The sequence below is a fragment of the Xyrauchen texanus genome, chromosome 31 (assembly GCF_025860055.1).
Source record: "Xyrauchen texanus isolate HMW12.3.18 chromosome 31, RBS_HiC_50CHRs, whole genome shotgun sequence".
NCBI lineage: Eukaryota > Metazoa > Chordata > Actinopteri > Cypriniformes > Catostomidae > Xyrauchen > Xyrauchen texanus.
In genome coordinates this window covers 3,624,856-3,638,969 of record NC_068306.1, presented here as the reverse complement: position 1 = coordinate 3,638,969, position 14,114 = coordinate 3,624,856, and the positions used below count along the sequence as shown (strand labels likewise).

General features: G+C 37.1%; 1 protein-coding gene and 1 pseudogene across 1 annotated transcript; both read right to left on the bottom strand.

Moving 5' to 3' along the window:
- Window positions 1-14,114, bottom strand: part of LOC127625049 (zinc finger protein 208-like) — a 632,925-nt pseudogene that overhangs the window by 519,533 nt on the left and 99,278 nt on the right.
- On the bottom strand, window positions 4,504-11,246 carry LOC127624974 (piggyBac transposable element-derived protein 4-like). The gene is made up of 4 exons (XM_052099971.1): window positions 11,182-11,246; window positions 10,144-10,827; window positions 7,782-7,917; window positions 4,504-7,305 (listed from the first exon to the last, which is right to left on the bottom strand). The coding sequence occupies exons 3-4, from the start codon at window positions 7,898-7,900 to the stop codon at window positions 5,706-5,708; spliced, it is 1,719 nt and encodes a 572-aa protein (XP_051955931.1). The 5' UTR covers window positions 7,901-7,917; window positions 10,144-10,827; window positions 11,182-11,246; the 3' UTR covers window positions 4,504-5,705.

Genomic DNA, 14,114 nt, shown 5'->3' with positions numbered 1-14,114 from the left:
ATAACGTTTATGCATGGTTTTTAAAAAAACAACATTTTTAAGTCATTGAAATAAGGTCATAACACATATTAAACATAGGTCCACAAGAGTTTTGAGAACTGGATCTTGTAGCCTAGAGTTTTTGCTACAAAATGACGTGAAACCCACCCTGATCACTCATTCATACAAAACAATTGAGTCATTTAACTTTTGTAAGACACTTTGAGTGTTAGAAAGGTCATATGTGAGGAGGCGTGAACTATCATGAATATGGATGTATTTCACACCTGAGACAAAAGACCCTCTCCTGTGGGCCTATCAATGAGGGATAGAGAATGAATGTGAGGAGACTTAATGATCAAAATCAAGTTTTAAGTTAAAAGAAGTAAGCTGACTATACATTTTCTTTACATAAAGACTACTTAATGCTCACCAAGACTGCATTAATTTGATCCAAAATACAGTAAAAACATTGTGTTAACTAATTTTACAATTTAAAAGAACAGTTTTCTATTTAAATATATTGTAAAACACCTCACCAATTGAAAACCTCTGCTCTAGGTGATACTCTCCACCCAATGTAATTTCTGTTGAGTAAACTGATAAATGATTTCACGTTCTCTTAACTGAAGCCATGTCAGCAACTAGGCTATTTACATGGCAAACAAAGTTTCGTCAATACATATTTGGAATTGTAGATACGACTGAGTTTATACAAGATAAAACCTGTAAAATCTGTTCAGATCTGTATCTGCTTTTTCATTTCCTGCCAGACCAATATGTCCCGGCACCCAATAGAGAAATCCTTCTTCTGTATTCGATGTATTTTAGTCAAAATGTTTATGATTATGGGGTGATCGGTCTCCATGGAATCAAGTGCTTGAAGGCAAGACTTTGAGTCTGTAGCAATTAAAAAGTTTCGTCCTCGGCCCTGCTCAATGTTTTCCAGTGCCAGTAGCAGTGCTCCGGCCTCAGCTGTGAAGATAGAGCTCTGTTCTGGAATTCGTACGCCATATTGTTGATCTCCAATCACTGTTGCTGACACATTGTTATCCGTTTTGTATCCATCCGTGAATACTGTACTATGGAGTTGGAGACTACATTTCAGCATTCCTGTTGACACACGTTGGGAAGAGTTTCTTCTTTTTTAGTTGTGCCAATGCCATAGATACATGATGGCGCTGCAGATGGACGCCTCGGTGTGGAGCTCTCCAATTGTTTTGCTATTTTAGTTTGTTTGCCCTGTGTTTAGTAATCTTTTTCCAGTCAGTTTTACCAGGGACGAACTGCTGAACATTCAGCAGCACATACCAGATCATCTTTTCCCGGTTTTTGAATATTTTACCGTTTTATTCGGAGGCGCAGCTGTGAAGTTTAAACGCGCTACGAACATGGAACATGCTTTTACATAATTGAAAGTTGGTGTACAGATGTAACAACATTAAAGAGGATGTGCTGTCCTAATTTGGAAGTGATCTTTATTAACTGTAAACCTTTCTACTCGCCGCGAGGGTTTTCCTCGTTTATTCTGGTGTGTGTTTACATTGCTCCAAACGCCTGTGGGAACATAGCGCTGCAACGGCTGACTGATCAAATCACAATGTGTTTGCATTCAAAGGCAAGTGTATGATCTTTGAGAAAATCAACATATTAACTTTCTCACAATTAGCAACTCTTCCTGAGGCACCACACCCCACTGAGCGAAGACTGCAAAACTCACACCTCATTGTTGCCCTTCCTCATCTGTCCCATTCTCTCCCCTCTCCTCCTCATCCATTCCCATTCAGCTCAGAATCACCTCAAACTCACCTAAGATCTGTATGTAACAAAAGACCATATCTGATGTATACAAATAATGTAACTAGTGTAACATGTTTGGTATCATTTAAAATGTCTCAGTGCATCTGGTATAGTGGTCACTTCCTCAGGTTTGTAAAACTTAATGACAGCAAAGTTATAAGGTCTTTGTCAAATACTGAACAATTCTGGAGGTCTATCCACCTCCTTGAAGGTTTAACACCAGGAAGTCAAGAACACATTCTCCCCCAAATTCTCATTGTTCAAAGGATAATACCATTTGGTAAACAATGTGTATTCTGTCTGGATATTTAAGGAAGGCTGGCCCAGAGCTCAGGGTTCTCTGTAGTCAGATGATCCCACACCTCGATGTCTGTAACTGTAATAATAGGAATCTGCATTCAGATTTCCCATGCTTTGCAATTACATGTACTTTTCTCAACTGCCAGGTTTGTTCTTTGACTTGTTTCTATAACTTATGTTTTAAATCCTACCTGGCAAATAAATTGTTACTTTTTTATTTATTCTGTATTCCTCTGAAATCATTTATATCAATAGTGGGGCTTTAAAATAGGAGAAACCGCTCTGGAGGAACCAAGTAGGAGAATCCCATTTTAAGAATCATTTATATCATAACTGAAGCTTTAATGTAGGAGGAAGCCACTTAAAGACTATCAGTTTGAATCTCATTAGAAACTGATCAAAAGGTAAATGAACAGAAGAGGATTCAGAGTAATCAATAACTTAAAAGATCAAAATAAAAGAATGATCAGTAAGTAATTAGAGCCTTAATCTAAATTAGAGGTCAATATAAAATTGGAGTCAGATAAAATTAATAACGCGATGAATTCAACAATAATTGCTTTACTTCAGTGCACAGAAAAGACAGAACAACGCAGAGACCTTCAAGGGGCAAATCTAATCAATACACGGACTCGGTTATTATTATTCTTGGGGATTTTAACAAAGCAAATCTCACACATGAACTGCCCAAATACAGACAGAACATTACATGTCGCACCAGAGACAGGAATATACTGATCACTGCTACACAACAATAAAGGATGAATATCGCCCTGTCCCACGTGCAGCTTTGGGACTCTTTGGGTGCATCTCATCATGGTTAATGACAGCATGCGACATTCTTTGTAGTATCAAGTTTTCAAAAGTAGTGCTGTGTTCCATTCAACCCGGAAAGTCGGATTTTACAACATCCTACTAGGAAAACTGCAATGAAATGCATCTTGAAGTCAGAATTACAACTTGTAGGCTTGTGCAGAACTTCTCAACACCGATTTGAGTTGGGTTGCTAGGAGACCTCTCTAATGAGAGTCAAACCCCTGCTAAGCTAACAGGAGCGTTGCCGTTCCGAATATCGGGGAAAGGAAATCATTAATGGTCGGAGATATCAAGTAGGAATATCCGGAATCCAACTTGAATGGAACGCAGTATAACCGTGTACCCTGACGAAACGAACATTTAAATGGCAAATATTATTAGGAATATTTTCCAGGTATTATAGACCTCCTTGGTAAATTCATATGAAAAATTATAATTTTTGACATTCATTTCACAAAACAGGCATTAAGTGTCGTGTTCTGGCTTTAATGCGTGGACGTGCTTTTAAAATGTCAGTTGGTATTATTAGTTGACTGCCACTTAATATATGATTATCATCATATATAGCATCTTATTCATTGTGAAACTGTGTTTTGTTAATGGCATGAATCACACTGAAGGCCTACAGTTATAATGCACGGCCCGCGGCTGCAGTCTGGGATATGTCAATGATTAGCAACAACATTGATTTTGATGCATTATTATTTTTTGTGCAGTTTCAGATTAAAAAAATACAAGAATAAATAAAAACTCACACTCAGGACCTTAGAGGACAAAAAACGTCAGCGTCAAAAAACTGCCATAAAAATATTATATATTAAGATTATATATCAATGATGCCATAATGTTTTATGGGGAATTTCTATACACAATGTTTTTATACTGTTCAAACTACATATTCTATCCCCTAACTCTAACCCTACCCCTAAACCTAACCCTCACAGAAAACTTTCTGCATTTTTACATTTTCAAAAAACATCATTTAATATGATTTATAAGCTGTTTTCCTCATGGGGAACGACAAAAGGTCCCCACAAGTTCAACATTTCGGGTTTTACTTTCCTTATGAGGACATTTGTTCCCCACAAAGTGATAGCGTGTGTGAGCACATCTGGGCAAAGTAACGTCTGCTGGTATCAGATGATAATACCATGGTACTTTGAGATACAATTACCAAATGTATGTACTATTCTGTATTTACATTTACATTTCAAAGTACTTAAAAGTATACCATGGTACTATAATGGTAATTTAATATATGATTACCATATTCATATACTGTACAACTGAACTTAAATGGTGCTTCAAGGTCATTCAAAGAATACCACAGTACTATGATACATTATTATATGATTAACTTATTAAATAACATTGTCTTAATGTGGTGCCCCCAGGTAATGGTACATGTCCAAAAAACATGGTAATGCTAAGTTGCATTTTGTGTGTTTTCTTGTAGGCTACTAAATGTTTTGATACTCTTTTGGTGGTAAATATCTTTACCCGCAGTGACGTTAAACTTAATAAATACCTTCTTCATCAATGGTAGCGAGGATAGTAGTAGAGAGCTTTATTTATCCCCTTGGGGAAACTGGTTTTGCAGTATACACTTGACAGTTCTCAATACTCACACCACAGACATCATAAAAAAACAACAGCACAAAACAACATAAGAAAAGCTCAATATTACTGCACATTATTGAGTACAGATATTACACTAGGGATAATTTTCTCAAAGAGATACTGTCCTATCTGTTGGGCCCTTTAGCTTAAGAAATCAGGTATCCATAGCATAATTCTCTTGTTAACCGTGTTTCTAGTCTCTTTGCTAAAATGTGCAGTTGGATGGTGTTAAATGCAGAATATAAATCCAAATGTATCTTCACATGTGTCTTCTGCTTCTCTAGGTTTGTATATGTTAAATTTAACTGTTAATTTGCTTTTTTAAGGTGATTACCGGGAATATATTTTTTACGTATCGCCCAGCCCTATTTTCCGTTCAAGTTATTATTAACAGTAATTGAACTAGAGCTGCAACTAACGATTATTTTGATAATCAATTAATCTTTGACTATTTTATTGAAATATGATTTTTAAGGACACTTAAAATGTATAGGACACTTGGCATTATATTCAGTTTATATACGGTTTAATCTAGTACAATCATCTGTAAACCCAGTGCAAATTCACTCACGCTTGAAACACACTGTATCACATGCGCACATGTACACTTCAGAAAACACTTTAACCCTCTGGGGTCTGATGGTGTTTTTGGGCCCTGGAGAAGTTGACATGCCTTGCATTGGTTTCTTTTTTCAGTTGCTTAAAAACACATTACTGGATCTTGTAGCTTGGAGTTTTTGCTACAAATTGAACAAACTGCCCATATTAATCTAGCTCCACTTGACTTGAAAACCATCCTGATCACTCATTCACACAAAACAAGTCATTTAACTTTTGTAAGACACTGAGTGTTAGAAGGGCCATATGTGAGGTGGTGTGAATGATCATGAATATTGAGGTGATTCACACCTGAGACAAAAGATCCCTCCCCTGGACCCATCAATGAGGAATGTGACAGAGAATGAATGTGAGGAGACTAAATGATTTAATGTATTGTTTTAGCTTATTCACAAAATCAAGAAGAATCTTGAAAGTAGTAATCTGAATAAACATGTTCTTTACACAAAGACTTTACTTAAAAACTTTAGACCTCCACTACCTTTTAAAAGCTTTAGATCGGTAAGATACTCGCTCACATAGTATTGTAAACTTTGAAGAGCAGTTCACAGCACACAGACTTGAGAAAACAGTTATATGGCTGTGTGCCATTTTTGAAAACAGTTCCTGTTCAAATGAAGACACAAGTGAACATCACATGCCAGGCATTTCCAAGATGTGGCCTGCCTTTTACCATTCTGTACTTTGCAAAACATGCAAACACGGCGACCAATTGAGGCATTCTTCTTTACACTTGATGTCTGCAGAACTACCGGTACATGGTCACTTCTGGTCTGTTTTGGTGCTACTTTCGGTGACACACCACAGAGCTCTGCAATAAGCTGTTCCATGAACTCATTGTGGGTCATGTTACCACATAGCTCTTTGTGCATAATGAAAGCATTGGTGGAAGCGATGTCCAATAAGTGTAGAAAGATCTTCCTGTACCACATCATGGTTTTTTGTTGCGTAACAGATCCATGTAACAGCTGATCAGACAGGTCAATGCCCCTCATGTGTTGGTTGTAGGCAGTCACAGGGTCAGGACATGGAAATGTCTTTGTCCTCCATGTATCTTGTGATTTCACCTTCCTCTGCACAGTCTCGCCTGTATAAGCAGAATGGATAGTAGAACAGACAGATACCTCTCGTGTGTCCATCCACTTCACAAATAAAAGAGGTCCATCCCGTATCCACCTGATGGATCCCCTAGCAGATTTTTTGGAGAGTGAATTAGTTGCATCCCGTGGGAAGTCATTCCTAGAGTCTATGTAAGTCCCACAAGCACCAATCTTCATGGCAAACAAGTCTGTCAGGAGCTTTGGACTCGTGAAGAAATGGTTCATGTACACATGGTACCCAGAGCCTAAAAATGTACAGTCCATAAGAGATGTCACAACATCATATGATATTCCATGGCCTATGGGAAAGTCGTTTTTTCCTATGTACACAGAAAAGTCCACAGTGTATCCATTTGATGAATCAGCAAGGGCAAACACCTTGAAGCCCCACGTGGGTGGCTTGGCTTTCGTGTACGATGTCTTTCCTAGGTTTGCTTTATATATCACCATTCTTTCATCCAGAGCTAAATTTCTTCTAGGATGATAGATGGCTTTACAAGTGTGACGGATAGAGTCCATGAGAGGTTTGACTCTGAAAAGATGGTCATATTCATCTGTGCCCCTTTTTCTGTCATTTTCTTTATCTGCATCTGGGTGACTCATCTGCACATTCCATGAAATGGTGCGAAATCTTTCTCTTGACATGACTGTGACAGGAAAAGGCACAGAGAAAACATTGTCTTTCCGCCAGTAGTCTTTGATGTTTCTCACCTTTACCATGGCCATGTAAAACAGCAGGCCAATGTAGCCGTACATCTCACTGATGCTGACATCTATCCACTTATATTTGCGGCCCATTGCTTTTGACCTGGCAGCTTGAGCATTGGTGTTGTGGCACAGAGTTAACACTGCATTCTCAGAAAAAAACTTTTTGAAGAGACTCTGTGGAGTGTGCGCATCAGCAGGACTCAGCTGTGGTCCAGGTTCCCGCGCAGGCAGGAATCTCAGAGTCTGTGGAACCATGTCAATATCATTCTCTTTTTTCCATGACAGAGTGGATTGCCTGTTGCTCGCCTGAATGATTCTCTTGGCCCTCTTTGCAACAGGTGACTGATCACTATCATTATTATAGCTGTAAAACAAACAAACAACTGTGAGCATGTTTATTACACAACAAAATATATTATTAGCATTATCAAATCACTAAAAGAAATGTTGCCCGGGCATAGTAACATTTTTTATTTGTAAAGCCATACAGACACATTTACACACCGAAAGCATTTACACATTCGCGCACTTCATCGACCGGGCATATTTAGAGCACATTTACACCCGAATAGACATGTGCAAGCACAAGCTTCATTGAGGAGGCAGCATAAACTAGTTAAAATAAACATTCATATTATTTTTATATCATACAACATACAATTTCAATACCTGCTCATGTCGAAACAACATTTAAATGTAACTAAAACTTGCTAATTAGGACATATTTCAAATGTCAATACTCTGAATCCTGGCTGGCAAGTCTGGAAATAGTCCAACTAGTAAAATATGTACATGTTTATATAAAATGTCAACTAATGCAAGTAAATCTAAATGACTTACTCGTCCAAAATTGCATCCTCGGCTGGATCAAGTCGCTCTTTAAAATGCAAACGTTCTTCTTCGGAGTCCTGCTCTTCTTCGGAGGATAATGTGAACTCTTCGTCACTATCCAGGTCCATCTGAAGAGCTCCCTCACCTGTGTAGGATGAACTTGCTGTTTAAGGCATTGTTGGGGGCATTTACCATTAGCATAGATTGCCTCAGCACATTAATGTATGAATAGCACGCTCTGCGCGTGGGTGTGATCACATTAGCGATAATTAGCTGAGCCAGGAGAAACTGTACATCTCTTTAGTTTCATACAGATTACATTGCAGGAGAATATTTGTTTTAAATTTGAAGTGTTTTATTTAAAAGTAGACATTTGAATCTTTCTTTAGACATATGTTTCATGTTTGTGTGATAAATATCCGCTGAGTTTCACTTCATTTTTGTGACGCGTTTCAGAAATATACTCACAGAGACAGAGTTTAATTTATTTATTTAACAAAAGTACAAGGTACAAGTTGTTCCCATGTTATGATGGAAAAAATCTAGCAGGAACCGCTGGTGCGTCCGTCTACCCCAGAGGGTTAAAAACCAGCACACATTTGAGGCGTTTCCACTGGACGGTACAACTTGACTCAAACTCGACTCGACTCTGCTCGCTTTTTGGGGGTTTTCCACTGTGGATAGTACCGGTTACTTTTTTTAGTACCACCTCAGTCGAGGTTCCAAATGAGCCGAGCCGATACTAAATGTAACATCAAAACCCTGCAGATCGCTGATTGGTAGGAGAGAATCTTCACAAACCGGATTATCATCACGAAACCGCTAGTTTTAAAGTTAGCTACAGCGATAGCAGCATAATCTGTTCACGTGATTTTGGAATTGTAAAAAGAAATGTCTGTGCACAAAACCATGTGAAGTGACATCACTGACTTCTCCATGATTATTGTCAATATCCAACTAATCCATAATGAAATTCATTGTGGATGATTTCCATTTTCGATTAGTTGTTGCAGCCCTAAATTGAACAAATTACAAATTTGTACTAAACACAGCCTAACTGTATAAAAATACACTGAACTATGAATATTTTAAGAGGAAAATGCCAATACTATTCTTAAATGTATTAAGTAAAGAATAATTGAAGTCGGATCATTGAAAATGAATGCACACACGAGGATGTAATGCTGGTATCCGTTACACCTCAGGTGTGCATTATTTTTAAACAATTCAACGGGCTGGAGTCAATTATTCTGCTTGTACCACGGTTACCTCACTTAAGACGTTGTTCACGGTTTTATCTCAAGACATTTTCTGGTTTTTATATTAAATTGCTCTTATGAGAGGAACCATTTTCTTGCATCTTGCTTTCATACAATGCGACCCTTGGTTGCTAGTTCCTTTACAACTAGCAACAGAGGATTGCAATGCTTGTGCTGCTTTACTCGAGGACTTACTGGATAATGAGGTGATGTGTTTGTGCATGCAAGCTTGTGTTTGAGGGAGTGAAAGAGAAAAAATGAGCGCAATAGCTTCTGGAATTACCTTTTTATTTGCAGCTCTCGTCAGAAGTAACATTGCTTCAAAAGCACCAAGATGTAAATTTAAGCTCTTCTAAGCAACAGCGAGTGTCACAATATTTCCGTTGTAAACCTTAACGACTTTTTCAACCCTACTGTGATGCAGGAGTGCGCTGACACGGCTGTTCTGTTTTTCTCTCGTAAGCGTATGCGTACCGTGTAGTGCTTTTTTCCACTAGAGCTATGTGAAGCAGATTAGGGTGAAATACATTGAAACGTTAAATGTTATTTTAGATAATAGAAACTGTTGTATTCATCAAGTCGTGGGATGCGACTGATGATATTTATTGGTCGTGTCTCAATGCGGGTGTGTGTGTGCGCATGTATGTATGCGAGCGAGTGTAAATGCGGGTGAGACAAGGGAGTGCAAGGGCTCTTTTTAACTGAAACGTAAATGGAGTATATTTTAGGCATCGTTTGACATTTTTAACCCATTTACTTTAACCAATGTCTTTGTTTTAATTGTTTATTTTGTTGAGGTAACTTGTAGGGCTCTTTGAAATAACTTAAATAATATGGCGAAGTGATATTTGGAACAGCTATGCGGTCAAGACCTGGGACTAATTCATAGCCATGCATTTACTTTAAATAATTGCACACCTAACAGACCCGTGGTATAATCAAAACTATACTCAAGTAGAACTCGAATCCTCTATTTTGACTGGGGAAATTGAATATGTACCTTTTTAAAAGACAACTGAAAACTTCAAAAATGACAATAAAAGCAGCAGAGAACTGTTTAACATGTTGGTTGATTGTTATGAAAATGTAAAACATTAAAGAATGAAACATACCCGAATGAATGACATCATCATCACTCTCTTGTTCATCTGTTGTGGTTTCTCCTCATCTTGATCAGGTTTCTGCAGTCGACCAACTTCACTGAACACATCTTCACTGGTGTCTGCAACATCTGCTGTTCATCATCATCATCATCTTCATCAGTTCTCTGTTGTTCCTCTGCTGCGTTTTCTTTTATCTCCTCCGGTTTCACTTCAATCTTCACTGATGTCTGCAACATCTGCTGTTCATCATCATCATCATCATCACCTTCATCAGTTCTCTGTTGTTCCTCTGCTGTGTTTTCTTTTATCTCCTCCGGTTTCACTTCAATCTTCACTGGTGTCTGCAGCATCTGCTGTTCATCATCATCAGTTCTCTGTTGTTCCTCTGCTGTGTTTTCTTTTATCTCCTCCTGTTTCAATTCAAGCTTCACTAATGTTTGCGGTTCTTCTGCTGTGTTTTCTTCTTTTATCTCCTCCGGTTTCACTTCAATCTTCACTGGTGTCTGCAGCATCTGCTGTTCTCCAGCGTTACAGACAGAAGTCAGAGACTCTGTGGAGGTTTGATCACCCTGATTACTGTCACGATAATGAATGTTTAACCTGTAAACTGTCTCTCTCCATCGGTTTGGTCTTCATCACTTCTTTATTCAACTCTCTCATGATGAAAATCTGAACAAAACAACACAAACAGATCTGTAAAAAAAAAAAAACAGAAACAAAAACTACTTTTTAGGTATGAGACAAATATACACTTTTATGTTTGGTTTTGTTTTACATAAAGCAGGAATATTGTTGGATATTAGCATATAACATGCTTTATTTAACATATAATCATTGAACGCCTTTAAAATCTGCTTCTTGATTTAACGAGCTCATATATCAGATATTAAACATGATATTCTCAGATTTCTGCTCGTTTCTCCTGAAACTGAATATTTTAAAGCGTCTGTCAAAAAACCGCCACATAAAAACGATAATAAGATTATTTTACGATCATTAGAACAAAGACAGAAAAATACAAACATATGAAAATTAATATAAACTCACGAATTATGTTGAACACGCTGAACATTTACCGACTGAGAGCGCAAATTCTTCTTTCTTCTTCTTCTTCTTCTTCTTCTTCTTCTTAAATGGCGGTTTTCCGCCTCTTTTTCTTCTTCTTTGTCGTTTTATTGCGGTTCGCAAACCAACCTATGTTGCATTCCCGCCACCAACTGGGTTGGAGTGTGGAGTAGCGAACTTATACTAAATAATAAAGAGGGGGAGGGGGGAAAGAAAAAAAACAGAAATCCTATTTATTACTTGTATTCATTAAAATATGCTAATACCATATGAACAGTTATTCCATCTTTTTAAGCAATCTTTTCATTGCGATTTGTGCTCTATCCTTTAAATCCATTTCTCAACGAATCTCAATCTTTATCATAAACTCTACATTGAATTAGGATGTGTTTAACAGTTTCTGGATGATCACACTTGATACATCTTCCATTCTCATGTTTACCTACTTTAAATTGAGATTGGTTTAATTGTGAATGTCCAATTCTAAGTCTAGTTATAATAGTATATTTTCTTCCATTACCACAGCTGTTTCTTTGAACTCCCACCTTCATTTGTATATTATATATATACCTCCATTTTCCTTCCTTATCCCATTGTGTAAGGCCTTCTTAGCTATCTTGTTTACCTCCTGGATTCCTCTCACCCCTACATGAGCAGGAACCCAAATATACTACTTGACATTTGTTTGTACATCATTTGAAGCATTTTCTACAAAATTCCTGCCTAGCTTTTGATTTTTGATTAAGTCAGGCGTTTTCAAATTGGGTGAAAGTGAGCCTCCCCCTAGATAACCCCCAACACCTTCACACAACCACTATTATTATTGGTACTACTAGGTACTACTCAATTTATTTAATCAATATACATTATTTTTACCATTTTTAATTCGGTTTCATTTTGAAATAGGTTAAAAACATTTTAAACACGTTTGTCTTTTTAAAACATATTGTGAACACATACTTTACAACACATTTTTACCACATTCAAGCAATTGTGAAACAGAACTGAACAGGGTCGTCCACAGTCAAAAAACTATACGAGGTATTCTCAACAGCCCTGTAACCAAAGAGCCAACAAAATCAGACATAGAACGAGCTCTATTATGTGATCACTGAACAGAAAACCCTCAACGGTCAAATAACTAAACTGGAAACCTGTTCATTAACAGCCACAGGCTTCTAACGTTATCTCAATTAAATAAGAGCTATTTTGAGGCTGACTTTTGAACAATGAGGCTGACTTTTTGATGTGCACAGGTGATCGATGCAGGGCTGCACAGTAGAAAGGAATAAACGTAGTGTTAGAAAGGCAATATGTGAGGCGGCGTGAACTATCATGAATATGGATGTATTTCACACCTGACGAGACAAAAGACCCTCTCCTGTGGGCCTATCAATGAGGGATAGAGAATGAATGTGAGGAGACTTAATGATCAAAATCAAGTTTTAAGTTAAAAGTAATCTGACTATACATTTTCTTTACATAAAGACTTTACTTAATTTTAGACCTACACTACCGTTTAAAAGAAGTCTCTTCTGCTCACTAAGACTGCATTAATTTGATCCAAAATACAGTTAAAACAGTGATATCGTGAACTCTTTTTACAATTTAAAAGAACAGTTTTCTATTTGAATATATTGTAAAATGCAGTTTGTGATCAAAGCTGAATTTTCAGCATCATTACTGCAGTCTTCAGTGTTTGCAGTCATGATCCTTCAGAAATGATAATAATATGCTGATTTCCTAATATGGGCATATTTAAAGTTTATTTTACTCATTTACAGCTGAACTCATATTTGCAAGCACAAGCTTTGTTGATGATAACAAGGAAGCATAAACATTAGATAAAATATAATCTAAACATTCATATTATTTTTATATCATATTTATATCACACAGCATACAATTTAAATACCTTCTTTAGCCGAAACAACATTTACATGTAACTAAAACTTGCTTATTAGGACATATTTCAAATGTCAATACTCTGAATCCTGGCTGGCAAGTCTGGAAACAGTCCCACTAGTAAAATATGAACATGTTTATATAAATTATCATGTCAACTAATGAAAACTAAATGACTCACTCGTCCAAAATTGTATCCTCGGCTGGATCAAGTCGCTCTTCAAAATACAAATGTTCATCGGAGTCCCGCTCTTCTTCTGAGGAAAATTGTAACTCTTTGTCACTATTTAGGAGTTTTCTCTCTTGTGTATCGTGCTGTCTTTCAAACACAAAGAAAAATGAACAAACTTGTTGTTTTTAAGACAAAGTCGGGGGCGTGTACCATTTGCATTGATTGTCTCAGCACATTAGCATATGAATAGCGAGCTCTGCTGGTGGGTGTGATCACATTAGAGATAATTAGCCAGGAGAAACTGTGCATTGCTTTGTTTCATACAGATTACACTGCAGGAGAATAATTGTTTTAATTTTTAATTGTTTTAATTAAAAGTAGACATTTTAAGCTTTCTTTAGACATATGTTTCATGTTTGTGTGATAAATATTCACAGAGTTTCACTTCATTTTTGTGACGTGTTTCTGAAATATGCTTGTGAACACAGAGACTGCTGACAGCTCACCCTTTTTATTTTCTTTACTTTACAAAAGCACAAGGTTTTGTTGTAATTGTGAGTGTAAACAAATAAAAGTAGACCCTTTATAGTCTCTTATAGTGTATCTTCACATGTGTCTTCTGCTTCTCTAGGTTTGTATATATTCAATTTAACTGCATCATCAACCCCCCTGATATATAAATTGCACCTTATCTAAAAAGGGCAATACAGACTTCAATATGTGTCGTTTGATTATTTTCTGCAGGCTTTTTATCACAAGGGATGTTAGTGCTATAGGTCTGAAATAATTCGGATTCAGGGGTATAGGATGGGTTAAAATTGGGATTTCCAAAGTAAAG